Consider the following 27,387-nt stretch of genomic DNA (forward strand, 5'->3'; position numbering starts at 1 on the left):
AGGGCAGTATAATAATCCTGCTCAAATGTTGCTTTGCTGACCTCTTCAAGTATTTTGTCTCACTGTGATCTGAAAATAGGAATAACCTTTGGTCTTAAGTCTTCTCCATTCTCCCCTCAGCTTTATCAGAAAGTTGTTATTGCAGGAAAGAGCAGCAGCCACCTCTCAGCTTCTTTTCTGTGCCAGCCAAAAGCCTGATTTGTAGCTATCAAAAATGGATTTTGTGGATGGAGTTCTCTTACTGTGAATTTGTATTCAGGTGAGGCATCTTCTTTCTCTTCCCCCCCCCACTTCCCTGAGGAACTCACCTGAGAAATGGCTTGAAGAAAACCCTTAGAGCAAAAGTGGTGTTTCATAGTGGTGCTTTGGGTTGGTTACTGCTTCTGTTCAGTCCCTTTGGCAGAACTGGGAGGATTGGGCTACTCCATTATTTGTGACACAAGAAAGGCATCTCTGAAGTTGCAGGAGTATAAATATCACAGAAATGGTAGGTAGTGGCCTGGGGAGTGAAGGAGGAATCTGACATGGCACACTAACTGTGTTTGGCTCATAACTCCTGTTAGGTGATTGACCTTCTAGTCATTAATAACATCATTTGAAGCCTGCAAAGCAATTTGCTTGCTGCAGAACCTGTGTTTTTCTCCTATGAAAATGTTTACAGAACCATTTGCAAGGTTTGTCCATTTGTCTTTGTCCAGTTAAATTATCTAGAGACCTTTCTCTGATAATCACAGACTGGTTTCGTTTGGAAGGGACCTCCAAAGGTCACCGAGTCCAACCCCCCTGCAGTCAGCAGGGACATCCTCCACTAGATCAGGTTGCTCAGAGCCTTGTCAAGCCTGATCTTGAATCATCTCCAGGGCTGGGGCCTCAACTGTCTCCCTGGGCAGCCTGTTGCAGTGTTCCACATCTTCTTCTTCTGCTTCCTGAGAACTATTTGTTCACCAAAACACCATGGTCATTCAACAGTCTCCTTGGCTGTCATGTTCTTTTCTTTCTGTTAGGGCAAATGGTTCTTGTTGCATCACCAGACAGCCAACACGGGATGATAGGAGCTTAAGCTCATTAGCTGCTCCTAGTGTGTGGTGCTTTTGTCCTTTTCCTTTGCCTACCTTCCCCTTCCCCCAGTTTCCTTTTCTATGGATACAGAGTTATTTCACAAAAAGATAAGGGATTGCTTTTGCTTCTGTGTGATGTGGTGATCTGGTGTGAATGCACTGAACTACCAAATCTAATCACATGCTCAGCTGCTTCAGAACCTTACTCTTACAACCCTGATCAACCAGACCTTGTCTGGGAGCCATCACACTTCATTCTTTCATGTCCTGTCTTCCAGATTTCCTTGCATTAATTCTGAGCTCCTAGTCCTGCTTGGTTATCTGGTGCTGATCATTTTCTTTCCTTGCCTCTTTTCTTCTTTGCTGCTCTATTGTTCTCTTCTCACAAAGAGCCTAGTCCTTTTCCTTGCTTCTGGTATTGTGCTGCCATGAATTTTAGATAGCAAAGGTTGTGCAAAATTTAACTAGCATCAATTTTGCCCTTCTCTGTTGAGAGCCTTTGTTATCCCTGCATGTAGATTTGCTGCCTTCTTCCATTGAAGCGGTTCCCACACGTAGCTTGTTTTTCACAGGGAGATCTGAGGTGCCTATCAGCAGCTTTCCCTCTCTTGGTTGTCCTAGAGATGCTGACTGACCTGCAGGTTGCTCTCCACCAGTCTCAGCTCTCCAGTGAGATTCTGTTTGCTTGTAGGTGCTCACACCTATTATCTTTGCCCATTATGCTGCCTCTTCCTTTAAGCCTCTTCTCATTTGGCTCCATTAAATCTTCATACAAGCACAGTCTATTTTCCATTTTCTGTGACCTGGTCTGGCAGTCTGACTGGCTCAAATTTCTGCCTTTGTCTGCATCTTCCCATTTACTCTTGGCCTGGGTACACTGGCTTCATTTTACCCCTTGTGCTCCTGGATTTGTTGTTTCTCTAGGCTCCAGAGATTGGAGGGGCCTTCTTCAGGGCTTTCATCTGGTTTTCAGTGATCTGTGTTAGTGAGAAGCTTCACTCACTGAGGTTCTAAAATCTGTGTGCTGTGTATCTTCAGATGGCTAAGGCAAATCATGATAGACCCCTAAAAGATTAGGGTCTTACTATTCTTCAAAGGTATTATCCAAGTACAGCCACTTTGCTGTATAGGACCTGAAGAGGGCTACAGGGAAGCAGTGCAGGGACTTTTTACTTGCAGTGACAGGATGAGGGGCAATGCATGTGAGCAGGAAAGGGGAAATTTAAACTGGAGATTAGGAAGAAGCTCTTGACAGTGAGGGTGGGGAGACACTGGAACAGGTTGCCTGTGGAGGTTGTGGATGCCCCCTCCCTGGAGGTGATTGAGACCAGGCTGGATGAGGCCTTGAGCAGCCTGGTTGTAGTAGAAGGTGTCCCTGCCCATGGCAAGGGGTTGGAACTAGATGATCTTTAAGGTCCTTTCCAACCCAAACCATGCTTCCAGTATCTGAAGGGGGCCTACAGGAAGGCTGGGGAGGGACTGCTCAGGATCTCAGGTAGTGATAGGACTAGGGGGAATGGAATGAAGCTGGAGGTGGGGAGATTCAGGCTGGAGGTGAGGAGGAAGTTCTTCCCCATGAGAGTGGTGAAGCCCTGGAATGGGTTGTCCAGGGAGGTGGTTGAGGCCCCGTCCCTGGAGGTGTTTAAGCCCAGGCTTGGCTGAGGCTCTGGGCAGCCTGATGTAGTGTGGGGTGTCCCTGCCCATGGCAGGGGGGTTGGAACTAGATGATCCTTGTGGTGCCTTCCAACCCTGACTGATGCTATGATACTATGCTGTGATTCTGTGATCTGTATCTTTGTGACACTGAGTTAATATCTTCAGGTTCATCAGCTAGAAAATGTCTTGATTTCTTTAATTTAGGCCTTTCCACTTAGTTATTTGCTGGGCATTGCCTGGAGCAGGCCCTCAGCAGTTTGATCTCAGTTGGCAGAGGGGTGGAATAGATGATCTGAGGAAGTCCTTTCCAGCCTGAGCTATTTTGTGACTTGGATGGTCTTTATGTTCTGAAACTCTTCACCTCTCACTTTATTTATTTATTCATGTATTATGCATCCAGTGTTTTGAGGTTGAGTGTAGCAGGAACAGTCTGATGGGATTACTAGGTGCCTTTTTTGAGTTGTGATGCTCTGGCTCATGCTTGATGGCTTTCTAGGTTGAAGAAAGAAGTGATGAGAGCAAGAGTTACTATTATTAACTGGACAAAACCTCCCAAACTAGTAGAATTAAGTTGGGCAGGAGTGTTGATAGCTGGGGGTGGCTTGGGGGTGTTGGTTGAAAGCCAGCTGAAGATGAGCCAGGGTGTGCCCGGGTGGCCAAGAAGGCCACCAGCATCGTGGCCTGGATCAGCACTAGTGTGACCAGCAGGATCAGGGCAGTGATTGTCCTCCTGGACTCGGTGAGGCCATGGCTTGAGGTCTGGGATCAGTTTTGGGCCACTCAATACAGGAAGGACATTGAGGGGCTGGAGCAGGTTCAGAGGAGGGCAATGAAGCTGGGGAAGGTTGTGGAGAACAGGGCTGGTGAGGAGCAGCTGAGGGACCTGAGGTTGTTTTGTCTGGAGAAAAGGAGGCTGAGGGGAGACCTTCTGGCTCTCTGCAGCTCCCTGAAAGTAGCCTGGAGCCAGGTGGGGTTTGGTCTCCTCTCCCTAGTAAGAATAGAATAGAATTAACCAGGTTGGAAAGAAGTGGTAGGGTGAGAGGAAATAGCTTCAGGTTGCATCAGGGGAGGATTAGGTTGGACATTAGAAGAAACTTCTTCCAGGAAGGAGTTCTCAGAGACTCAGGGAAAGCTCAGGTTCCTCAGGGAGGTGGTTGAATCCCCATTACTGGAGGTGTTTCAAAGAGGCAGAGCTATGGTGCTGAGGGCCATGGTTTAGCACCAGCCTTGGTAGAGAGAGAGAATGGTTGGACTTGGGTATTTTCCAGCGAAAAAGGTTGTATGAGTCTGTGATTCTAACTATGGATTAAACAGAGTTCCAGACTGCAGATGTCCCAGTCCAGTCCCTGGTAAGCAGCTAATGGAGTCACATTAGAAAGCATTTCTTCAGCTGCACCCTGTGGTTGATGGCCAGGAGGAAGTGACAGAGTCTTTCTCGGTGCTGGCCCTGCTGGGAGGGGCTGTGGCTAGCAGCAGCCCGCCAGGCAGGGCAGGGGCAGCTGCGGCTCTGGCAGGGGCAGGCCGCCGCTGGAGGGCGTCTGCAGCCCCGGGAGAGCTGCTTGAGATGGAGGGGGTTGGGTGCCCAGATCCCATCTCTGCTGGGCATTCTGGTTTGCTCTGTTCAGAGTCTGTGGGAAGGCAGGACAAGTTCCACAACAGTTCGGTGTTTGGAGTGGTTTGGTTTTCTTATCTGAAGGCATTTTGCTGTCACCTCTGTGGCCATCCGTGTTACATGTTCCATATCAGGTTTGCCTTTTGCCTGGAGATTTGTAGAATTTGTCATCAGTTGCTGCTTAAAATAAACATGATTTTAGTGAAATCTGCTGAGTCACAGCCTGAAACATTGTCATACTATTCATTGGGCTGAGAGTGTCTTGGAGAGAGCTGGTGAAAGCACAAGAGCTGACTTTCAGTTTGGCGAGATCTTCTGTCCTCTTCTGGTGGAGCTTTAAGTTTCTTTTCACTTCTGACTCCTCCTTAACACAGTTGGGGTGGGTTTCCCTCATCTTACAAGAGACTTTATTGGTAGCTCAGACTTCATCTGGCTAAAGCAAGACTAAAACCTTGGCTGTCACAGATTTGCTTGGAGTTCAGGTCTGCTTCCTCCTGTTACCTCGTTTAATGCCAGCTGTTTGTTGCTTGAGGTTTTTCATCTCTCAGACAAGTCTGCATGGAGATTCATAGAATCCTAGAATGGTTTGGGTTGGAAGGGACCTTGAAGATCATCTAGTTCCAACTCCCTTGCCATGAGCAGGGACACCTTCCACTAGACCAGGCTGATCAAGACCTTATCCAACTTGTTGAACACCTCCAAGGAGGGGGCATCCACAACCTCCCTGGGTAACCTGTTCCAGCGTCTCACCACCCTCACTGTAAAGAATTTCTTCCTAATACTTCCCTTGAATCTTGCTGGTACCTTAGAGCAGCACCTGGAGGGGGAGGCTGAGAGCATTTGGCATGCAGTGACTGAGTTAGGATTTTAAAATGTATCATTTTATTTCCCCTGCATCTTTGTGCATGGCAAGGTTCTGTGCTTGCCAGTTGCTTTGAATCAGAGCTTGCCACACTTTCATAGTTTCATAGTTTCATTCAGGGTCGGAAGGGACCACAAGGATCATCTAGTTCCAACCCCCCTGCCATGGGCAGGGACACCCTACACTAGATCAGGCTGGACAGAGCCTCATCCAGCCTGCTCTTAAACACCCCCAGGGACGGGGCCTAGACCACCTCCCTGGACAACCCATTCCAGGGTCTCACCACTCTCATGGGGAAGAACCTCCTCCTCACATCTAGCCTGAATCTCCCCAACTCTAGCTTCATTCCATTCCCCCTAGTCCTGTCACTACCTGAGATCCTGAGAAGTCCTTCCCCAGCCTTCCTGTAGGCCCCCTTCAGATACTGGAAGGCCACAATTAGGTCACCTGGGAGCCTTCTCTTCTGCAGACTGAACAGCCCCAACTCCTTCAGTCTGTCCTCATAGGAGAGGTGCTCCAGCCCTCTGATCATCCTCGTGGCCCTTCTCTGGACACCTTCCAGCACTTCCACATCCCTCTTGTAATAGGGGTTCCAGAAGTGGAGGCAGTACTCCAGGTGGGGTCTCACCAGAGCTGAGTAGAGGGGGAGGATCACCTCCCTCGACCAGCTGGCCACACTTCTCCTGATGCAGCCCAGGATCTGATTGGCTTTGCGGGCTGCAAGTGCACATTGAGAGCTCATGTTGAGCTTTTTGTCCACCAGCACCCCCAAGTCTCTCTCCTCAGGGCTACTTTCCAGCCAGTCACTGCCCAGCCTGGATTTGTGCCTGAGATTGCCTCGACCCAGATGCAGGACCCTGCACTTGCTCTTATTGAACTTCATGAGGTTGGCTTGTGCCCACCTCTCCAGCCTGTCAAGGTCCCTCTGGATGGCCTCCCTTCCCTCCAGCTGTCTGCTGCACCACACAGCTTGGTGTCATCAGCAAACTTGCTGGGGGTGCACTCAATGCCACTTTATGCTTGCCCAGCTGGAGGAATGCTCAGTTAGCAGCATTTGTGCACTTCTATTCCTGACCTAGAGGTGGCAAATACACCAGTTGTAAGCACTGTGGCTGTGGGCATTAATAAACAAGGTGGTGAGATTCAGAGATTTCTTCCATAGCAATTGGCAATTCAATAGTTATTCATCATGGTTTTCATTGCACTTCTTTGGAGAAGTATATGAGACTAGATTTGATGAATTTCTGATTCAGTGTGACAGTTCTTGGACTTAATCATGTCTAAAGTTGGTTACCTAGAGCATGGCTATGATGATTTCTGTGCTGAGCTTTCATATCTACGATGGTGGATTTCTTTATGTCATGACTACACTGGACCTGGTAGCAGGAATAGTGTTTGCTTATGTGCTTTAAAAATGAAAAGGCTCATCCTGCCTGCTCCAGCAGCACAAAGGAGTCATTCTGCCCTTCACTAATTCACTGTGATAGTTAAATGTAGAGATCATAGAATCAATAAGGTTGGAAAAGACCTCAAAGATCATCGAGTCCAACCTGGCACCCAACACCTCATGACTAACTAAACCATGGCTCCAAGCACCCCATCCAGTCTCTTCTTAAACACCTCCAAGGATGGTGACTCCACCACCTCCCTGGGCAGCACATTCCAATGGCAAATCTCTCTTTCTGGGAGGAATTTTCTCCTCACCTCCAGCCTAAACTTCCCCTGGAACAGCTTGAGACTGTGTCCTCTTGTTCTGGTTGCCTGGGAGAAGAGACCAACCCCCACCTGGCTACAACCTCCCTTCAGGTAGCTGTAGAGAGCAATAAGGTCTCCCCTGAGCCTCCTCTTCTCCAGACTAAACAACCCCAGCTCCCTCAGCCTCTCCTCATGGGGAGGGTTACCTTTCTGCAACCCTCAGAAAAGCTCTCTAGGGCACATGATGGTGCAGTTTTAGCTGGGTTTGTGCCTTCAAATTTCTGTAGGAAAAAAGAGTGTTAGATGATCACCGAATCCCAGTGTGGTGGGGAATGGAAAGGACCTCTGGAGATCACCCAGTCTGATGCCAGTCCAGGGACACCCACAGCAGGTTGCTCAGAATCACAATGTCCAGGTGGGTTTGGAATCTCTTCAGAGAAGGAGACTCCACAGCCTCTTTGGGCAGCCTGGGCCAGGGCTCAGGCATCCTCAAAGGGAAGAACTTTTTTGTGGTGTTTACATGGAACCTCCTGGGCTCCAGTTAGCACCTCTTGCCCCTTGTCCTGTCACTGGGCACCACTGAGAAGCGTCTGGCCCCATCCTCTTGCCCCCACCTTTTAGCTCTTGCTGACCACTGAGAAGATCCCCTCTCAGGCTGCTCTTCTCCAGGCTTAACAGCCCCAGGTCTCTCAACCTTTCCTCCTCAAAGAGATGCCCCAAGCTCCTCAGCATCTTCATCGCTCCGTGTAGGACTCTATCCAGTAGTACTCTGTCTCTTGAACTGGGGAGACCAAAACTGGACTCAGGAGTCCAGCAATGACTTCACTAGGGCAGAGTAGAGGGAAAGGAGAACCTCCCTTGGCCTGCTGGACACAGTCATTGTAATGCACCTCAAGATACAATTGGTCTTCTTAGCCACATATCCTGTATCTGTCCTGACTGAGGGGATCTTATGCCCAAAATTAAAATGTATATATCAGTGCCCAACTCAGTCTGGGGCAAACCACAGGGAGAAAGCACAACCCAAGTGCTGGTGACACCAGAGCTCTCCATTTCCACTCACTGCTGCAGTGGTGGAAGGTTGAGGGCCTGTTAGTAGAGCCAGGCAGAGAGCTCGTGGTGCTGCTGTCCATGGTGTAGGTGCTACAGCAACACAGCCTGTGGGGGTTTGACTCTGGCACTACCTCTTAGAAATCATCTCCTCTGTGTGAGGTTGTTATTAATGATATTTTCTTCCACCTCACTCTGACCTGTCTTAAACAGTGCAATACCTGTGAGTGGCTAGTGTGGGCAAGCCTCCTGCTGTAGGCTGTTGAAGGACTGCTGAAATGAAATTGAGCTGGGATTTTGCTCTCTGCTTTTGCTCCAAGAGAGCTGATGATTCAGCAAGCTATTTTACTTGACCTTTTAAAATGAATATTAAGAGATGTTGAAGTGTTTTGATTATGAAGTTTGGTAAGCAACACTTTGGAGTAAAACTTGAATAGAGTAGAATAAACCAGGTTGGAAGAGACCTTCAAGATCATCACATCCAACCCATCATCCAACACCATCTAATCAACTAAACCATGGCACCAAGCACCCCATCCAGTCTCTTCCTAAACACCTCCAGGGATGGTGACTCCACCACCTCCCCAGGCAGCACATCCCAATGGCAAATCACTCTTTCCATGAAGAATTTCTTCCTGACATCCAGCCTAAACCTCCCCTGGCACAGCTTGAGACTGTGTCCTCTTGTTCTGGTGCTGGTTGCCTGGGAGAAGAGACCAACCCCCACCTGGCTACAGCCTCCCTTCAGGTAGTTGTAGAGAGCAAGAAGGTCTCCCCTGAGTCTCCTCTTCTCCAGACTAAACAACCCCAGCTCCCTCAGCCTCTCCTCACAGGGCTGTGTTCCAGCCCCTCACCAGCTTTGTTGCCCTTCTCTGGACATGCTCCAGCAAGTCAACCTCCTTCCTAAACTGAGGAGCCCAGAACTGGACACAGGACTCAAGGTGTGGCCTAACCAGTGCAGTGTACAGGGGCAGAATGACCTCCCTGCTCCTGCTGGCCACACTGTTCCTGATGCAGGCCAGGATGCCATTGGCCCTCTTGGCTGCCTGGGCACACTGCAGGCTTATGTTCAGCCTAGCATCAACCAGCACCCCCAGGTCCCTCTCTACCTGGCTGCTCTCCAGCCACTCTGACCCCAGCCTGTAGCACTGCATGGGGTTGTTGTGGCCAATGTGCAGAACCCAGCACTTGGATGTGTTCAGTCTCATGCCCTTGGACTCTGCCCATCTGTCCAGCCTGTCGAGGTCTCTCTGCAGAGCCTCTCTACCCTCCAGCAGATCAACTCTTGCCCCCAGCTTGGTGTCATCTGCAAATTTACTGATGATGGACTCAGTGCCCTCATCCAGATCATCAGTAAAGATGTTAAAGAGCACAGGGCCCAGCACTGATCCCTGGGGCACACCACAAAACTTGAGTGAAGTGCACTGCGTGTTGCATCAGTGGGGGCATCTGTCTGACTTCTCAGTAGCTTTGGGCTTTTCTGTGTTACTAAAACTGTTTCCTGTCTTTTTGTCTTCATGCAGCAGTGTAAGACTGGAAACATCTGGGCTGAATGGACTTTAGCATCAAAAGAAGTTCTCAACTCTTAACTCGTAAAATTAACTACATCAAAATGAAGCAGGTGCCGGAGATCCTCGGCAACACCAACGGGAAGACTCAGAACTGCGAAGTGAACCGGGAGTGTTCTGTCTATCTGGGCAAAGCACCGCTTTCTGCCACCCTCCAGGATGGGGTCATGCAAAAATACAACGGCCACGAGGCTCTCCCGTTCATTCCAGCTGACAAGTTGAAAGACCTCACCTCTCGCGTCTTCAACGGCGAGTCCGGGGCCCAGGATGCCAAGCTGCGCTTCGAGCCCCAGGAAATAAAGGGAGTTGGAACGCCACCCAACACTACCCCTATCAAAAATGGCTCTCCAGAAATCAAGCTGAAGATCACGAAAACCTACATGAATGGAAAGCCTCTCTTTGAGTCTTCCATTTGTGGAGACAATGGTGCCGACGTGTCTCAGTCCGAGGAGAACGAACAGAAGCCAGCGCACAAGGAGAGGAGAAGCAGAAAAAGAAGCATAAAATATGACTCCTTGCTGGAGCAGGGGCTGGTGGAAGCAGCCTTAGTATCAAAGACTTCAAGCCCCACTGAAAAGAAGGTAGTGCCTTGTTTGACATTTCTCCTTCTCTTAGCTTTGTTGTTTGTGCTGAGGTCTCATTCGTCCGTGTGCAAACCTTCATGGCAGGTGTTGCAGTTGGGGATTCCCGCAGCCAGGTCTGACGTGCTCCCTTGTGTCTCAGTGATAGGCAGATGCACTCTAGTTCTGTCCCTGTGCCTTGCCTGGGCTAGGAATACCCCATGAATCCTGTTCCCATACAAGTGAAGTGAATCTCCAGAGCAAATCAGGGCATGTGGTACTATGGGAGGTATGGAACAGAAGCTTGCTCCAGACAGGAAGCCAAGGCCTGGTGATGTGCACCTGGGCAAGGAGCAAGGGGACCTCTGAATTTAGAAGTGACCTTTAACTACTGGAGCATGAGGCATTCTGGCTTCCTCTAATAACCAGATGTTTCAGAAGAAAAACAAACTATTTCTATAGTCCTGGTTCTGAATTAAAGAAAGATGGAGACAGCTGTCAGTTGGCTGATAAGCAAGGCTCTTCACCTTCAGATTCTGGCAGCTGGAATGTGGTCCCTACCCTTATTTGTCATCTGCAAAGAGCTGCATTTCCTTGCTATAACCTAGTGAGTTGTATTCACTAAAATCAGCTGGATAATTTTGTTGAATGTTGTTAAGGCTTGTGGTCAAGCTTGCCTGCTTTTTGCTTCTTTTAAACATGGGCAGAAAGGGAAATCTCACCTTTTTTGTGTGTGTTTTGCTTTCCTAAGCTGTAAATAAGAACACTGCTGGGATGCCTTTCCCCCTTTTATTTAGTTTGTGTTGCTGGTCTCCATCTAAAGGAATGTGGCTTGCAATCATTTTGTCTCAGAGGAAGAAGCCTAGATTGCAGGGGTGCTCAGTGTTCCTCAATGATCAATGCTGTGGAACAATTGTAGATGTTAGTGAGGGCTTTGGGTAATGATCAGGCCCTGGTTTTGCAAACCTTAGACCTGAGATGGTGTTAGAGTCACAGAGCAGATAAACCACCTGCTTGATCTCAGGCTTTGCAGTATTCTGACCCTTGTCTTTTCAGAGCACTCGAAGCAGGGTCATGCTTCTGGCTTTGTTTTTTCTTGCCTAGCACACTTTAGAGCACAAAGGGCAAAAGGAAAAGTGCTTGAAGGTCACAAGATAGTGTTTTATGATCTAACCCCTTGACTGTAAATGTCTAGGACTGAGAGACCTGGGGCTGTTTAGTCTTCAGAAGAGAAGGCTGAGAGGGAATCTTATCAATGTCTATAAATATCTGAGGGTTGGGTGTCAAGACGAAGGTGCCAGGCTCTTTTCAGTGTCCCAGGGATGGCACAAGGAGCAGTGGGCACAGGCTAGAACACAGGAGGTTCCACCTCAACTTGAGGAGAAACTTCCTTACTGTGAGGGTAGTGGAGCCCTGGAGCAGGCTGCCCAGAGAGATTGTGGAGTCTCCTTTTCTGGAGACTCAAAACCCACCTGGATGTGTTCCTGTGTGACCTGCCCTGGGTGATCCTGCTCTGGCAGGGGGGGTTGGACTCCTATCTCTAGAGGTCCCTTCCAGCTCCTAACATTTCTTTCAGGAAGGGTTTGCAACTCTGCAGATTTCAAATCAAGGAAGAAAAATGTAGTTGTAGGGAACATGCTGAAGGAGGTTTTTCAGCTGTTTATATACACTACACATGTGTTCTCTGATCACAGCTGTGGTGTCTTGATGTCAAAGATTCATAGAATGGTTTAGGTTGGAAGGGAACTTGAAGATCATCCAGTTCCAACCCCCCTGCCGTGGGCAGGGACACCTTCCACTAGCCCAGGTTGCTCAAGGCCTCATTCATCCTGTTGTTGAACACCTCCAGGGAGGGGGTATCCAGCATGTGTCAGTGTCCTTTGGGTTCAAGCCCCTGCTCTGGCTGTTATTTTATCACCAACATCCCAAAGCCTTCATGTTGATGCATCCCACTGTGGTTTTCTGGAGCTGGTTGTGGCTGCAAAGTGCAGGTTGGAGAAACAGCCTCGGAGTGAAAACGGATTCATTTTGCACTTGGATGTCTGTTTATTGTAGGTTACAAGTAAGTGTAGAACCTGTTTGTCTGGTTTTATTTCTGGGCTGGTTTCTTTTTGTCCAGGCTCTTGCTCTTTTGATTGAGCAGAAATTGCCATGGTTCAAATGCTGCTTTTTTGTGTGAGGTAATTATATCTCTGCTTGATGGACAGAGCAGATTGCTATCTTGCTGAGGTGAGAGGCAGATCGTTTAACAAATGTTCCAGTGCTCGGTTGCTGGCTTGTGCTCTTGTTTGGGAATGTTTTGTTAAAATCAGAGAAGGCTGTTTAAAACCTTATCTGCAGCCAGAGTGTGGCCAGCAGGACTAGAGAGGTCATTGCCTCCCTGTACTCAGCACCGGTTAGGCTAAACATTGAGGGCTGGGTTCAGTTTTGGACCCCTCACCCCAGGAAAAGCATTGAGGTGCTGGAGTGGGTCCAGAGAAGGGCAGTGGAGCTGGTGAAAGGTCTGGAGAACAGATCTGGTGAGAAGCAGCTGAGGGAACTGGGGTTGTTCACCCTGGAGAAGAGGAGGCTGAGGGGACAGCTCATTGCTCTCTACAGCTCCCTGAAAGGAGGCTGAAACCAGGTGGGGGTTGGCCTCTTCTCCCTAGTAAGAAGTGACAGGAAGAGAATAAATGGCTTCAGGTTGCACCAGGGGAGGATTAGGTTGGACATTGGAAGAAACGTCTTCCCTGGAAGGGTTCTCAAAGACTGGAACAGGCTGCCCAGGGAGGTGGTTGAATCCCCAGTGCTGGAGGTGTGTCAGAGAGGCAGAGCTGTGGTGCTGAGGGCCATGGTTTAGCACCAGCCTTGGTAGAGTTAGAGAAAGATTGGACTGGATAATCTTAAAGGCCTTTCCCGTCTTTTCTTCTATGATTCCATGACATACAAGATACTTTTTAATTTGGAATGACCATGGTCTGCCAGCTCAGAGTTAGAATTCTGTTGATAACCACCACCTTGCCCAGGCCTCCAAGAAGCAGTTGTGCTGCTGTCACTTTCCCAGGGTAAAGGAGTGGAAGTGGCACAAACTGTGGCTGTTTCCTCTCTCCCCTCCCACCTTTCACCCTTCTTGCCCCACCCCTGCTATCTCTCCACCTGAGGACTTGACTTTACAATGCAGGCCTCTTCTGATAAGGCCTGGGTTAGCACCTTACCTGCCAAGGCACTATGCTGATAGTGGTGCGACACCACCTCCCAGTCTGCTCTGCAGTTGGTGGTAGGTATCACATGTCAATGTTTGAGTCCATGCCAAGCCCATGGGCACTTGATAGTGCAGCTCATGGGAGGGGCAGTGGACTGGTGGCTTTAGCAATAGATTCTGTGGTGGCTGCTTTTTGACTTCCTGCTTTTGTCACTTCTTGCAGCTTCCAGCTAGGAATCAGAATCCTAGCATGGTGTGGGTTGGAAGGGACCTTCAAGATCATCTAGCTCCAATCCCCCAGCCATGGGCAGGGACACCTTCCACTAGCCCAGCTTGCTCAAGGGCCCATCCACTGTGGCCTTGAACACCTCCAGGGAGGGGGCAGCCACAACCTCCCTGGGCAGCCTGTTCCTCAAGGTCTTTCCTAGAGTTTTCTCACTTGAGGCTTATGTTAGAAGGGCAGCAGTCCTGTCTGGAGGAGGATGGCAGAGGTTTTCCTCAGCTACTGATGTGAAGCAATCCAAGTCTGATCCCTAGAGCACCCCAGAGTTCCTGTATGGGAACTAAAGGAAATGTATCTGCAGCTCATGCTGGTGGTCCCAGAGGAGGGTTGTGCTCTCTAACCCCAAGACCAGCTCAGTCTGTGACACTGGCACACTTCAGCTTGTTCTGTATAAGCTGGGTTTGGCCTACAAGTGGCACTTTGCCCTTTGGCATGGCTTCCTGGCATGATTCCCCAGCATGGGTGCAGTAGCTCAGAAATGCAGCAGGGCTATATCCAGGACAAACCTGGAAGTCCACACACTGCTCTGCTTGCTTTAGGGACTGCAGCTAAGGTGTAGGTGATCCAAAAGCTGTGCCTTCCACATAGCTTCCCTTCCAGTCTTGTTGTAGTTCTCTTTCATTATGACAGCAGAAACTTGGCAAGCTGTGACTCTCTGCTTGGTGCAGGCTGTAATGGAGTGGGAGTGGAGTCACCATCCCTGGAGGTGCTCCAGAAACATGTGGCACTTCAGGACGTGGTTTAATGGCCATGGTAGTGTTAGGCTGATGGTTGGACTCAATGATCTTGGAGGTCTTTTCCCACCACAATGATTCTATGACTCCACAGCAGCTACACAGGGCCAGTTGTTAAGTTCCTGGAGATGTTCCACCAGTCCTTATGTGTTTGTATTGCTATAAACAGAGGAAAACTCTTCACAGAGGAAAACTCCTCTGGCCAACTCCACTCTGAGACCTGCAGAATGTTGGGGTGCCTGTCACAGTCAATGGTAATGAGTTCAACATCCAGTAAGGGGGGAACAGAAGCAGTCTGAGGATCATTTGCTGCTTTTTATGCTTCTGTGCTAACAAAATACAGGACTATGGGGACCACTGAGGCTGGTGATGTTGCTTTGGTGCTTGCATCTAATCAGTAGAAATGAGCAGAAACCAAGAACTTGCCTCTGTAAGACTGGAGAGCTGTGCTGAACAAATGTTGGCTTTTCCTGTTACAGCCAGATCCTCAGGTGACTGTTTTAGTTTCAAAAGAAGCAAAAAGGGAAAAACAGAGTCAGATAAGTGTGTGGTTTTCAGAAGGAGGATGGGCTTGATTGGTTTTCCTCATCAGTTATTAGGAAATGCTCAGGGAGGTTGTGGATGTCCCCTCCCTGGAGGTGTTCAAGGCCAGGCTGGATGAGGCCTTAAGCAAGCTGCTCTAGTGGGAGGTGTCCCTGCCCATGGCAGGGGGTTGGAACTGGATGATCTCTGAAGTCCCTGGCAACCCAAATCCTTCTGGGGTTCTATGAACTGCTGGTCATGAAATGCACTTCATACAATGTGCAGCTGAGCTGCCATGGGAATCAGGATCTGTAGCTGTAGGGTGAAATGGGCTTTATTAACTGGCTGCCCTTGATGTATCAGGTCTTTGGCAGGCAAATGCTAACAGACTGAGTGATATCACCAGAATCCCAAAGGGGTAGGAGTAAACCTGAAAACTTCTTCTGGGTGATGCCTTCAGGAAGAGGAGAAATACCTTGTTAGCCTTTTTGGAAAGGTTCCTGAGCTACTGTTCTGCCAGGAGTAAAGGTTTCTGTTTAGGAGCACCTTGGAAACTCATTTGTGCTCAGCAGCTCCCAAGGAGCATTTGCAGTTGTGAGCCTGGAACTTCAAATTGTTTGTTCTTAATGCCTCATTGCAAAAGGATCTGAAAGAACTCCTTGTAGGTTAAGAAGCACCACCAGGTGTAGACAGCCTCAAGAGCAGCCTGGTTTGGGGGCACTTGAGAAAGCTCTTAGTGGTCTCAGAGTGGCTACAAATTGATTACAGAAAGCTGAGCTATATGTGCAGTGCTCTCCATAGCAGGCTTGCTCTTGGATGGAGAAGAGGCTGAATTAAGCACTTCCAAATGGAATATCTAAATATATCCTCCCCACCCCTCCTCTTCATAAACACACTATTTGGAGAATCCAAATCAAATATGTTGACCAAAATACTAGATAAGAATCATAGAATCAATAAGGCTGGAAGAGACCTCAAAGGTCATCAAGTCCAACCGGTCACCACAGACCTCATGACTAAACCATGGCACCAAGTGCCACGTCCAATCCCCTCTTGAACACCTCCAGGGATGGTGACTCCACCACTCCCTGGGCAGCACATTCCAATGGCCAACAACTCTCAGTGAAGAACTTTCTCCTCACCTCCAGCCTAAACTTCCCCTGGCACAGCTTGAGACTGTGTCCTCTTGTTCTGGTGCTGGTTGCCTGGGAGAAGAGACCAACCCCCACCTGGCTACAACCTCCCTTCAGGTAGTTGTAGAGAGCAGTGAGGTCTCCCCTGAGCCTCCTCTTCTCCAGGCTAAGCAACCCCAACTCCCTCAGCCTCTCCTACCAAGCTGGATCTAGGAGCCCTTTAATTCAGCACCTCAGCTCAGGGCTGAGGTTATCTAATGGGGAGCAGAGACGTGGCAAACCATGGAGAGATGCTCACTTTGAGGACATCCAGCCCCCAGGAGTTTGTGACTCACAGGTTTCTAGAGCTGGTGACTTTGTGTTTAGTAGCTGTAGATGGCTAAATCCATGGAATTCAGTTTCTTTTGGAGTCAGGGTCGACTCTTAATGCCATGAATGCAAGAGAGCAGCTCTTTTTCCTTTCCAATTTACCACCTGCTTGTTTCACTTGAGTCTCTCATAATTCTAGGATGCAGGGGTCATGGACAAACATCTGCTGCTGACAGTTTGACAGACTTCTCACAAACCTGCTCAGGTTTTCAGTTCAGCTTGAAGAGTCCTGTGTGGTGTTCCACATACAGAAGCCATTCATAGAATCCTAGAACAGTTTGGATTGGAAGGGACCTTCAAGATCATCTAGTTGCAGCCCCTCTGCTGTGATCAGGGACACCAGGTTGCTCCAGGCCTCATCCAGCCTGGCTTTAAACACTGCCAGGCTTGGAGCCTTCACAGCTTCTCTGGGCAACAAGCTGTCCCAGTGCCTCACCACCCTCATGGGGACTTTTTGTGTTGTTTTCTGGTTTGGTTTTATTTGGTTGGTTGGTTTTCATTTAATTTTGGACACTGGTGGTCATGCCAGATGATAAGAAATGGTGGTGAGGAGGCCATCTTCTGCAAGAACTAACTTCCTTTGCTCTGCACAGCAGATTGTGTGCTGTTACACAGTCAAGAGGTTAAGGATGCTTTTGGGTTTAGTTGGGTTTTTAAGTTGACCAGGTTTAGTCTTAAGACTTTAGATGTGGTGCTGAGGACCATGGCTTAGCACCAGCCTTGGTAGAGCCAGAGAGTGGTTGGGCTGGATGGTCTTAAGGGACTTTTCCAACCAAAATGATTCTGTGGTTCTGTTCCTACTCTGTTAGTCTCATGATTGACACTGTCATCTCAGCATCTCCTTTTCACGTTCTATTGACCAGTACTGGTTGGTGTGGCAAGGAATGTGCTCATTTTTCACTGCAATAGAATAGAATAGAATAGAATAGAATAGAATAGAATAGAATAGAATAGAATAGAATAGAATAGACTAAGTTGGAAGAGACCTTCAAGATCATCGTGTCCAACCTGTCATCCAACCCACCTAGTAACTAACCCATGGCATCAAGCACCCTGTCAAGTCTCCTCCTGAACACCTCCAGTGATGGCAACTTCCCCACCTCCCTGGGCAGCCCATTCCAGTGGGCAATCACTCTCTCTGTGTAAAACTTCCTCCTGACCTCCAGCCTGAACCTCCCCTGGCGCAGCCTGAGACTGTGTCCTCTTGTTCTGGTACTGGCTGCCTGGGAGAAGAGACCAACCTCTGCCTGTCTACAACCCCGCTTAAGGTAGTTGTAGACAGCAATAAGGTCACCCCTGAGTCTCCTCTTCTCCAGGCTAAGCAGCCCCAGCTCCCTCAGCCTCTCCTCACAGGGCTGTGTTCCAAACCCCTCACCAACTTTGTTGCCCTTCTCTGGACTCGTTCCAGCAAGTCAACCTCCTTCCTAAACTGAGGGGCCCAGAACTGGACACAGGACTCGAGGTGTGGCCTAACCAGTGCAGTGTACAGGGGCAGAATGACCTCCCTGCTCCTGCTGGCCACACTGTTCCTGATGCAGGCCAGGATGCCATTGGCCCTCTTGGCCACCTGGGCACACTGCAGGCTCATGTTCAGCCTACAATCGACCAGTACCCCCAGGTCCCTCTCTGCCTGGCTGCTCTCAGCCACTCTGACCCCAGCCTGTAGCACTGCATGGGGTTGTTGTGGCCAATGTGCAGAACCTGGCACTTGGATGTGTTCAATCTCATGCCCTTGGACTCTGCCCATCTGTCCAGCCTGTCGAGGTCCCTCTGCAAAGCCTCTCTACCCTCCAGCAGATCACCTCCTGCCCCCAGCTTGGTGTCATCAGCAATTTTACTGATGATGGACTCAATGCCCTCATCCAGATCATCAGTAAAGATGTTAAAGACAATGTTCTGTCTAAGGTACAGCCAAGCTTTGCTGCTGCTCTGCTCAGTGTTCTCCTTAACCCCAGCTGATGCCTGTCTGACTGCCATGCTTAGCTGAGTCAGAGATGCAGTTCAGGGCTATGTTACTTGGATGCATGTACAAGCAGATTTTTGGGAAATCAGTGATCTGTCCCAGATGTCATTTCTGGCCCCTGCTGCCCCCTTTTGTCAGGAAAGAAGGAAGCTTTAGTAACCCTCAGGCAAAGTAGCCAAAGCAAAATATTTTGATGTGTCTTGGAACAACAGCTCTGTCAGCCTCCTTTTTGAGTTCCCTTGTTCTGGAGTGGGTTAACTTTAGGACCACCAAAGAGTTCCTTGCTCACAGTAATGTTATCAATGTCTATCACCATGTTTTATCATCTTCCTATTATAAATAAAGAGGCCCTCCTCTGGACCCCTCTCCAGCAGCTCCACATCCTTCCTGTGCTGAGGGTTCCATAGCTGGACCCAGCACCCCAGATGAGGTCTCAGCAGAGCACAGGGGTAGAACCAGCTCTCCATCTACTGGCTATGCTGCTTTTGATGCAGCCCAGGCTAGCATTGGCCTTCTGGGCTGTGAAGGGCTCATGCCCAGCTTCTCAACCACTCGTCCCCCCAAGCCCTTTTCTGCAGGGCTGCTCTCAATCTCATCATCCCCCAGCCTGGATTGATATGGAGAGTTGCCCTGAGCTAGGTACAGGACCATTCACTTTGCCTTATGAGATTCTCCTCAGCCCAGCCTGTCCAGGCCCCTCTGGATGGCACCCATCCTGTCCTTCAGACTTACCAACCACACCACTCAGCTTGGTATCATCTGCACATGCAGTATGGGCAGTAGTTAAAAGTGTGTCCTTCTGATTTAGCTTTCATTCTGCTATCCTGCCTGAAATTCATGTGGGAATGACTCTGAAATAGCTGCTTCCCATGCCAGACTTCCTCCAGGCTCCACACTCAGGATATTCCACACTTCTGTACCTTCCACACCTCTCTAGATCAAAGGTCTGATGGGGGTGGGTGAAGGTTAGAGGAGTTGGATATCCTTGGAAACATTTTTCTAGTAGTCAATATCAAAGCAGGTTTCATTCTTTCTGATCAAGCCTTATCTAATTTAAGCTCCTGAAGCGTGGAACCTTTCAATAGCAAACCAGTAACTCAGAGTTTAAGAGGTCATCTAAATGTAAATGTAGAAATTCAATAGAGCAGCTGAAAGAAACTCCTCTTCACATTTTTAAGTAAGACTGAGGGTTGGGAAGTCTTCCAGGACTTGCATCTTCCTGCATCTATCTGTTACTGATTGAATCTGTGTCTCTTTAACTCTTCACTCTGGGGAAAAAAAAAGGTTGTGTCCTACTTTACTGCAATACTGTGTGAAGTTTATTGCTAAGCTACTTGCTTATCTAGTGTTTGTGTAAAGGAAGGTTGTGGGTTTGGGTTTGAAGATGTAGAAGAGTCTTAAATATTCTCCTCCACTGGAGTCTTCCTAATGAGGGAGCCAGAAAAAATCAAGTGTAACCAGAAACACAAATTTGAGCTTGTGTCTGGGTTTAGGGGAACTGGGGGCAAGGAGGCTGAGGGGATAACTTCTGGCTCCCTACAGCTCCCTGAAAGGAGCTTGGAGCTGGGAGGATCTCTTCTCCCTGTTAGCAAGTGATGGGGCAAGAGGAAATGGCCTCAAGTTGCACCAGGGCAGGTTTAGATTGCACACTAGAAGAAACTTCTTCCCTCAAAGGGTTCTCAAAGACTGGAACAGGCTGCTGGGGGAGGTGGTTGAATCCCCATGCCTGGAGGTGTTTCAAAGAGGCAGTCAGTGGTGCTGAGGGCCATGGTTCATCAGCAGCATTGGTAGAGTTAGAGAATGGTTGGATTGGATGATCTTAAAGGTCTTTGCCTGAGGACCAAGAGGTGATTTGTCTTTTGTCAAATGAAATTCCAGGAAGGGAGAGCATCTCTAAGAGCAGAACTGTGAGGCTGTGTTTTCAAGGAAGATCCATTGGAATTGTCTTTAGATACAGTTTGTTTGCTTGTTTATAGTGTCCTGAATTCTTGGTGAGTTCAAATGACAAAACAGCTCCTTTCTTCTGTTGCTCCCTTTTCTCTGCAGACAAACCTAGCACCTCTCCTGAGCCTTTATTTAGAATAAACTTTTATTTAGAATAAACCAAACCAGGTTGGAAGAGACCTTCAAGATCATCGTGTCCAACCCATCAACCAATCCAACCCACCCAAACAACTAACCCATGGCACCAAGCACCCCATCAAGTCTCCTCCTGAACACTTCCAATGATGGTGGCTTCACCACCTCCCCAGGCAGCCCATTCCAATGGGCAATCACTCTCTCTGTGTAGAACTTCCTCCTAACATCCAACCTGAACCTCCCCTGGCACAGCCTGAGACTGTGTCCTCTTGTTCTGGTACTGGCTGCCTGGGAGAAGAGACCAACCTTTGCCTGTCTACAACCTCCCTTCAGGTAGTTGTAGAGAGCAATAAGGTCACCCCTGAGTCTCCTCTTCTCCAGGCTAAGCAACCCCAGCTCCCTCAGTCTTTCCTCACAGGGCTGTGTTCCAAACCCCTCACCAACTTTGTTGCCCTTCTCTGGACTCGCTCCAGCAAGTCAACCTCCTTTCTAAACCGAGGGGCCCAGAACTGGACACAGGACTCGAGGTGTGGCCTAACCAGTGCAGTGTACAGGGGCAGAATGACCTCCCTGCTCCTGCTGGCCACACTGTTCCTGATGCAGGCCAGGATGCCATTGGCCCTCTTGGCTGCCTGGGCACACTGCAGGCTCATGTTCAGCCTGCCATCAACCAGCACCCCCAGGTCCCTCTCTGCCTGGCTGCTCTCCAGCCACTCTGACCCCAGCCTGTAGCACTGCATGGGGTTGTTGTGGCCAATGTGCAGAACCCGGCACTTGGATGTGTTCAATCTCATGTTGTTGGATTCAGCCTCTGAGAGGAATGGAGTTTGTTTTGCAACCACTTCCCTAGTTCGCCGTTTTCCCTGCTGGAGATGCCAGAGGAGACAAAACATTTTCACTTCTGTTTTTATGACCCAGGTCCATGACAGAAAACAGGAGTAGTGGTGGATGAAACCCAGCACAAGTAGATAGCAGGAGCTGAACTATCTGTGGTTGTGGTCAGCAAGTGTTGCTCTTTTCCACAGTGAAGAGATGTGGTTGAGTGCCTGAGTTTGTGTGCTCCAAGTCTGATTCCAAGCACATCTGCATAGAATTTAATTGTGTGGTTTAGGTTGGAAGGGACCCTTCAAGATCATACAGTTCCAAACCCTTCCCATGCACAGGGACACCTTCCACTAGACCAGGTTCCTCAAGGCCTCATTCAGCCTGGCCCTTGAACACCTCCAGGGAGGGAGCAGCCACAACCTCTCTGGGCAATCTCTTCCAGTGTCTCCCCACCCTCACTGTCAAGAATTTCTTTTAATGGCATTTAGTTTGTTTAGGGACCTGGATTGTTTTGCTTTCATTTCTTTGTAAGGCTGGTAGGTTTGGGTTTGTTCTGGAGTCGAAGTGGATCTCCAGCTGTCTGTGTGTGTAATGTGGCTGCCCATGGCAGTGCAGCCCAGTTGAATCCCTATCACCAGAGGTGTTTCAAGAAGCAGAGATGTGCTGAGAAACATGATTTAGCAAGAGCCTTGGTAGAGTTAGTGAATGGTTGGGCTTACCTTAGACATCTTTTCCAATCCAAACTCTTCTATGATTCTTGGAACTCACAAACTCCTACTGCTAGAACTGGAAGAGCAAAAAGATTTGCTGAAGGACTGGGGAAGGGTTCATGAGACAGATCCTCAGTGTGGAACAAGACAGCTGAAAGCTGCAGAGTTTGGGGCTTTAACTGGTTATTTCTGTAGTTCCTACTCAAACATCAAGGCCCTGTTTCAGTCTGGTCTAGTTTGAGGGGGCTGTATCATCTTAAATCTAGGAAGATATTTATGTGTCCAGTGCTTAACTTGATGAATTATATTTAATACAGAGGAAGGTTGGCTCTTCCACAGTTCCTGGGGTTGAAATCAAAGCAAACCTTCCTGATGGTCAAAATGATGACTTTGAAGCTTTTACTGCACATGGAAACATAATTATTGCTTGTTAGCAGTTTATTCTGATCCCCTATTTCTGATTTCCCTCCTTCCATTAGCCCTCTGTGGTTTTACATCTCATGAGAAGGTTTCAACAGGATACAAACTGTAGCTTGTTTATGTTTGTGTGCTCTTTAGTAATCCCAGTGCATATCTGAAGAAACATGGTAATAGTTCTTTGGGGTTTCCCCCCCTTTTTTTTTTGGTTATCTTTTAAAGGTTCCTGCTAAGAGAGATCCAACTCAAAGCACTGTCAAAGAAGACAAAGTCCATCTCTTGAAGTATAACATAGGAGATCTCGTGTGGTCGAAAGTGTCTGGTTTTCCATGGTGGCCCTGTATGGTTTCTGCTGATCCTGTTCTCCATTCCTATACTAAACTAAAAGGTAGGTCAGTGGTGCTGCAGCCATGCAGATTTCCTCAGGTACACGTGGCTGTTATGTGGGGGAAAGCTCTGGGCTTCATTTTATCTCCTCAGTTGTATCAGCAACTCGATCAGCTCCTTGTTGTCAAGAGGAAAATTAAACCCACGTAAACCCTCCTCTGGAGCATGTAACAAACAGAACATTTCCACTGCATCTTTTTAACTCTGAGCAGTCTCTGGAAGATATCAAAATTGAGATCTCTGAAACTGTGGGGAGTCTTATTAAAACAAAGTTATCTGATGGTCCTGTCTATTGTTTTTCTTCTGGAGATACTTGGACAAGGGTGTGGGCTAAAAATCTTATTGGCAGCTAATGGGAATGAAATACTCCTGAGGATGATGTTTTACTAAAAGCAACCCATAATTCAGGCAGCTAGACTTGCTGTGGTTCATAGAGTCAGTGCTGTTATCTGCAGACAACATGAGCTGATTTTAACTGCAGGGATCACCAAGTGTTAATTAGATTTTTAAGCAAGGTCTCCACGATTGCTTAGTCTCATTTGCAGCTTTGTTCTCTGCTCTGGTACCTGAAATTGCTGAGGCTTATCTGTGCTGGTGGTAGAATGATAAAATAATATGGGTTGGAAAAGACCTCTGCAAGTCCTGTGGGCTCCAAAGGAGACCAGGTTGTTCAGGGCCTTGACCAGTCCAATGTTTCATGTTTTCAAGGCTGGGGAATTCACAGCTTTCCTGGGCAACTTGTGACTGGCAGGCTTTATATTGGCTTCCACCTACCATTTACCATTGGGGCACTATCAAAAGTCTCCTGTTGAGGACAGAAGAGTTCTTTTATCGGAGAGTTGCAGAAACACCCAGCTAGGACTCTCTATTTCTCATTTCTAGGATTAGGATCAACAGTGTTTATAAATAATCTGAGTTTCTGGATGCTAATCCTTGATTTCATCATTCCAGATGGTTAGGCTTGAGAAAAGCTTGAAACTTTCAACTTGTGGGGTGTGCAAGTTCATGTAAGAAGGCCTGTACTAAGTCAGGATAAAGCTCCAACTCATTCAACCTACTGTCTGTGATCAACCAGAGATGCTAGCATAGAGAAAGAGACAAATAATGGTGGTGGGTCCCCAGTACACTCTCCCACACCTTCAGTAATGAGTGGGAAGGGTAGGGTAGGGTAGCGTAGGATAGGATAGGATGGGGTAGGATAGGATGGGATGGGATAGGATAGAATAGAATAGGATAGAATAGAATAGAATAGAATAGAATAGAATAGAATAGAATAGAATAGAATAGAATAGAATAGAATAGAATAGAATAGAATAGAATAGACCAGACCAGACCAGGTTGGAAGAGACCTTTGAGATCATCAAGTCCAACCTATCATCCAACACCACCTAATCAACTAAAGCATGCAACCAAGCACCCTATCAAGTCTCCTCCTGAACACCTCCAGTGATGGTGACTCCACCACCTCCTTGGGCAGCACATTCCAATGGGCAATCACTCTCTCTGTGTAGAACTTCCTCCTAACCTCCAGCCTAAACCTCCCCTGTCACAGCTTGAGACTGTGTCCTCTTGTTCTGGTGCTGGTTGCCTGGGAGAAGAGACCAACCTCTGCCTGTCTGCAACCTCCCTTAAGGTAGTTATAGAGAGCAATAAGGTCACTCCTGAGTCTCCTCTTCTCTAGGCTAAGTTCCACCATTCCATGAATCCAAAATCCTGGGCTTGTATTAAACAATCCACAATTAATTCCATTATTTTATTCAGGAGCATCAATAGCCATTCAGCCCACAGAGGGGCTGTGAAGATTCACAAGGAGGTTCAATGATTCTAGTGGCAGGCACTGTTATTTGGACTCCTTAATTAGGCAGTTACAGCTCTGCAGCATGATACTGTAAAAGTAATGAAGTGTCTGTGCCTGCTTGGAGCTGGGCTGTGGGCTGCTCTGAGGCAGATCTTTACAGGTGGTTGTAAATGCAGTCTGTGCTGTCTGTCTGCAGCTAGGACATCCTGGTAAAATAACAAAAATAGCCTTTATTTCATCTCAGACAGATGAAGTCCTCAAAGCTCAGTGTTCCCTAGATAAGCAACAAGGACTAAGTAATTGCTGTGCAAGACAATTGCTCCTGAATGTCCTTGGTCTCTTTTCCCGAGGTTGAGAGGAAATGGCCTCAAGTTGCACCAGGGCAGGTTTGGGTTGGACATTAGGGCTGTTCAGCCTAGAGAAGAGGAGACTCTGGGAGGAACTTAGAGCTGCCTTCCTGAAGGAACCCCACAGAAAGGCTGGAGAGGGACTTTTCATAAGGGTGTCTAGAGACAGAGCAAGGTAGGATGATTTGAGTGGTGAGACTGGAACAGGTTGCCCAGGGAGGTTGTTTATACCTCCTCCCTGAGGGTGTTCAAGGCCAGGTTAGATGAGGCCTTGAGCAGCAGAAGCTAGCTGAGAGGCATCCCTGCCCATGACTGGGAGGTTGGAGTAGATGATTTCTGAGGTCCCTTTCAATCTAAGCCATCATGTAGTAAGAATAAACTTCTCTGTAAGGGTTCTCAAAAACCAGAACAGGCTGCCCAGGGAGGTGGTTGGATCCCCATCCCTGGAGGTGTTGAAAAGAGGCAGAGATGTGGTGCTGAGGGACATGATTTAGCAGCAGCCTTGGTAGAGTTGGAGGATGGTTGGACTCAATGATCTTAAAGGTCGTTTCCAACCAAAACAAGCCTCTGAGTCTCTTAAGCTGTGATTGCTGAAGTGTCTCTCTTCAACAATACGAAAAGACCAAGTTAGGAGGATCAGAAGTGAGGCTGAGTGCACAGGCTACCCAGGCTTGGCACCCTTTTCCAAACCTGGTATTTTTAGGAACATCCAAGCCTACCTATGTAAGGTATTAGACATGGAAAGCACAGACAGATGATTGTAACCTTCACACACGTCCTCGTTTGGAACTAAACCATTGGGCTTTTGTGTTAAGCTTCATCTGCCTCAGTTCAGAGACTTTCAGGCTGGTTAAGTGGGGTTCTGAAAGGTTAACCAGTTGTGCTGTGCTTTTGTCAGGACAACTAAAGCAGCTCATGAAAGACTTCAAGTCTGACAGTGCAGAGCACAAGCTGAGTCGTATCTTAACTGCCTTTATGCTTTAATTTTCAGGCCAGAGAAAGAACTTCCGTCAATATCATGTCCAGTTTTTTGGAGATGCCCCAGAGCGAGCCTGGATATTTGAGAAGAGCCTTGTGCCCTTCAAAGAAAAAGACCAATTTGAACAGTTATGCCAGGAAAGTGCAAGGCAAGCCCTCACTAAAGCAGAGAAAATAAAGGTAAGAGGCTGCCGCATCAGGCAAGATTTGCAGCTTTTGCTTTCACTGTTCCAGAGATGTACAGATGGGAAGAGTTCCTCTAGAAAGCTTTACAAACAGCTTGGCTTGCAGAGCCTTTTAGCCTTACATTTCACTTGCAGGTGCCAAGAATGTGATGATTTTACCACCCTTGCTAAAGTCAGTACTGTTCTGCTTTGTCATGGATTTGTGCATGGTATCAGCACCACCAGATACAAAGTCACTCCCAAACACAAAACCACTGTCAAATCAGCACCATCAAATACAAACCCACTGCCAAATCAGCACCATCAAATACAAACCCACTGCCACATCAGTACCATCAAATACAAACCCACTGCCACATCAGCACCATCAAATACAAACCCACTGCCAAATCAGCACCATCAAATACAAAACCACTGTTCCATCAGCACCACCAAATACAAAATCACTCCCAAACACAAAACCACTGCCAAATCAGCACCATCAAATACAAACCCACTGCTCCATCAGCACCACCAAATACAAAATCACTCCCAAACACAAACCCACTGCCAAATCAGCACCATCAAATACAAAGCCACTGCCAAATCAGCACCATCAAATACAAACCCACTGCCAAATCAGCACCATCAAATACAAACCCACTGCCAAATCAGCACCATCAAATACAAAACCACTGTTCCATCAGCACCACCAAATACAAAATCCCTCCCAAACACAAAACCACTGCCAAATCAGCACCATCAAATACAAACCCACTGCTCCATCAGCACCACCAAATACAAAATCACTCCCAAACGCAAACCCACTGCCAAATCAGCATCACCACATACAAAACCACTGCCAAATCAGCACCATCAAATACAAAACCACTGTTCCATCAGCACCACCTAATACAAAATCAGTCCCAAACACACAACCACTGCCACATCAGCACCAACACCAAAATCACTCCCGAACACAAACCCACTGCCAAATCAGCACCACCAAATACAGAATTACTCCCAAACACAAACCCACTGCCAAATCAGCACCACCAAATACAGAATTACTCCCAAACACAAACCCACTGCCACATCAGCACCACCAAATACAGAATTGCCCCCAAACACAAACCCACTGCCAAATCAGCACCACCAAATACAGAATTGCCCCCAAACACAAACCCACTGCCACATCAGCACCACCAAATACAGAATTGCCCCCAAACACAAACCCACTGCCAAATCAGCACCACCAAATACAGAATTGCCCCCAAACACAAACCCACTGCCACATCAGCACCACCAAATACAGAATTGCCCCCAAACACAAACCCACTGCCACATCAGCACCACCTAATACAGAATTATCCCCAAACACAACACCGCTGCCCAATCAGCACCATCAAATCAACACTGTCAAAACCCAAATCACT

The 27,387-nt window shown here is 48.1% G+C and overlaps 1 protein-coding gene across 5 annotated transcripts in view; it reads left to right on the plus strand.

Moving 5' to 3' along the window:
- The window catches only part of NSD2 (nuclear receptor binding SET domain protein 2), a 112,959-nt gene that overhangs the window by 38,442 nt on the left and 47,130 nt on the right, over positions 1-27,387 (plus strand). For 4 of the 5 annotated variants that reach the window (XM_068149581.1, XM_068149580.1, XM_068149584.1 and 1 more), the window contains exons 2-4: positions 9,457-10,082; positions 22,500-22,665; positions 25,801-25,967. In XM_068149581.1, coding sequence (XP_068005682.1) covers positions 9,486-10,082; positions 22,500-22,665; positions 25,801-25,967 — 930 coding nt within the window. In that variant the 5' untranslated portion in view covers positions 9,457-9,485. Of the gene's footprint in view, positions 1-154; positions 260-9,456; positions 10,083-22,499; positions 22,666-25,800; positions 25,968-27,387 lie in introns of those variants that run through there. The other variant, XM_068149582.1, reaches the window with a different exon arrangement.

Source organism: Melanerpes formicivorus, unplaced genomic scaffold (genome assembly GCF_026170545.1).
Source record: "Melanerpes formicivorus ecotype bairdi unplaced genomic scaffold, bMelFor1.0.p_v2 SCAF_18, whole genome shotgun sequence".
Lineage (NCBI taxonomy): Eukaryota > Metazoa > Chordata > Aves > Piciformes > Picidae > Melanerpes > Melanerpes formicivorus.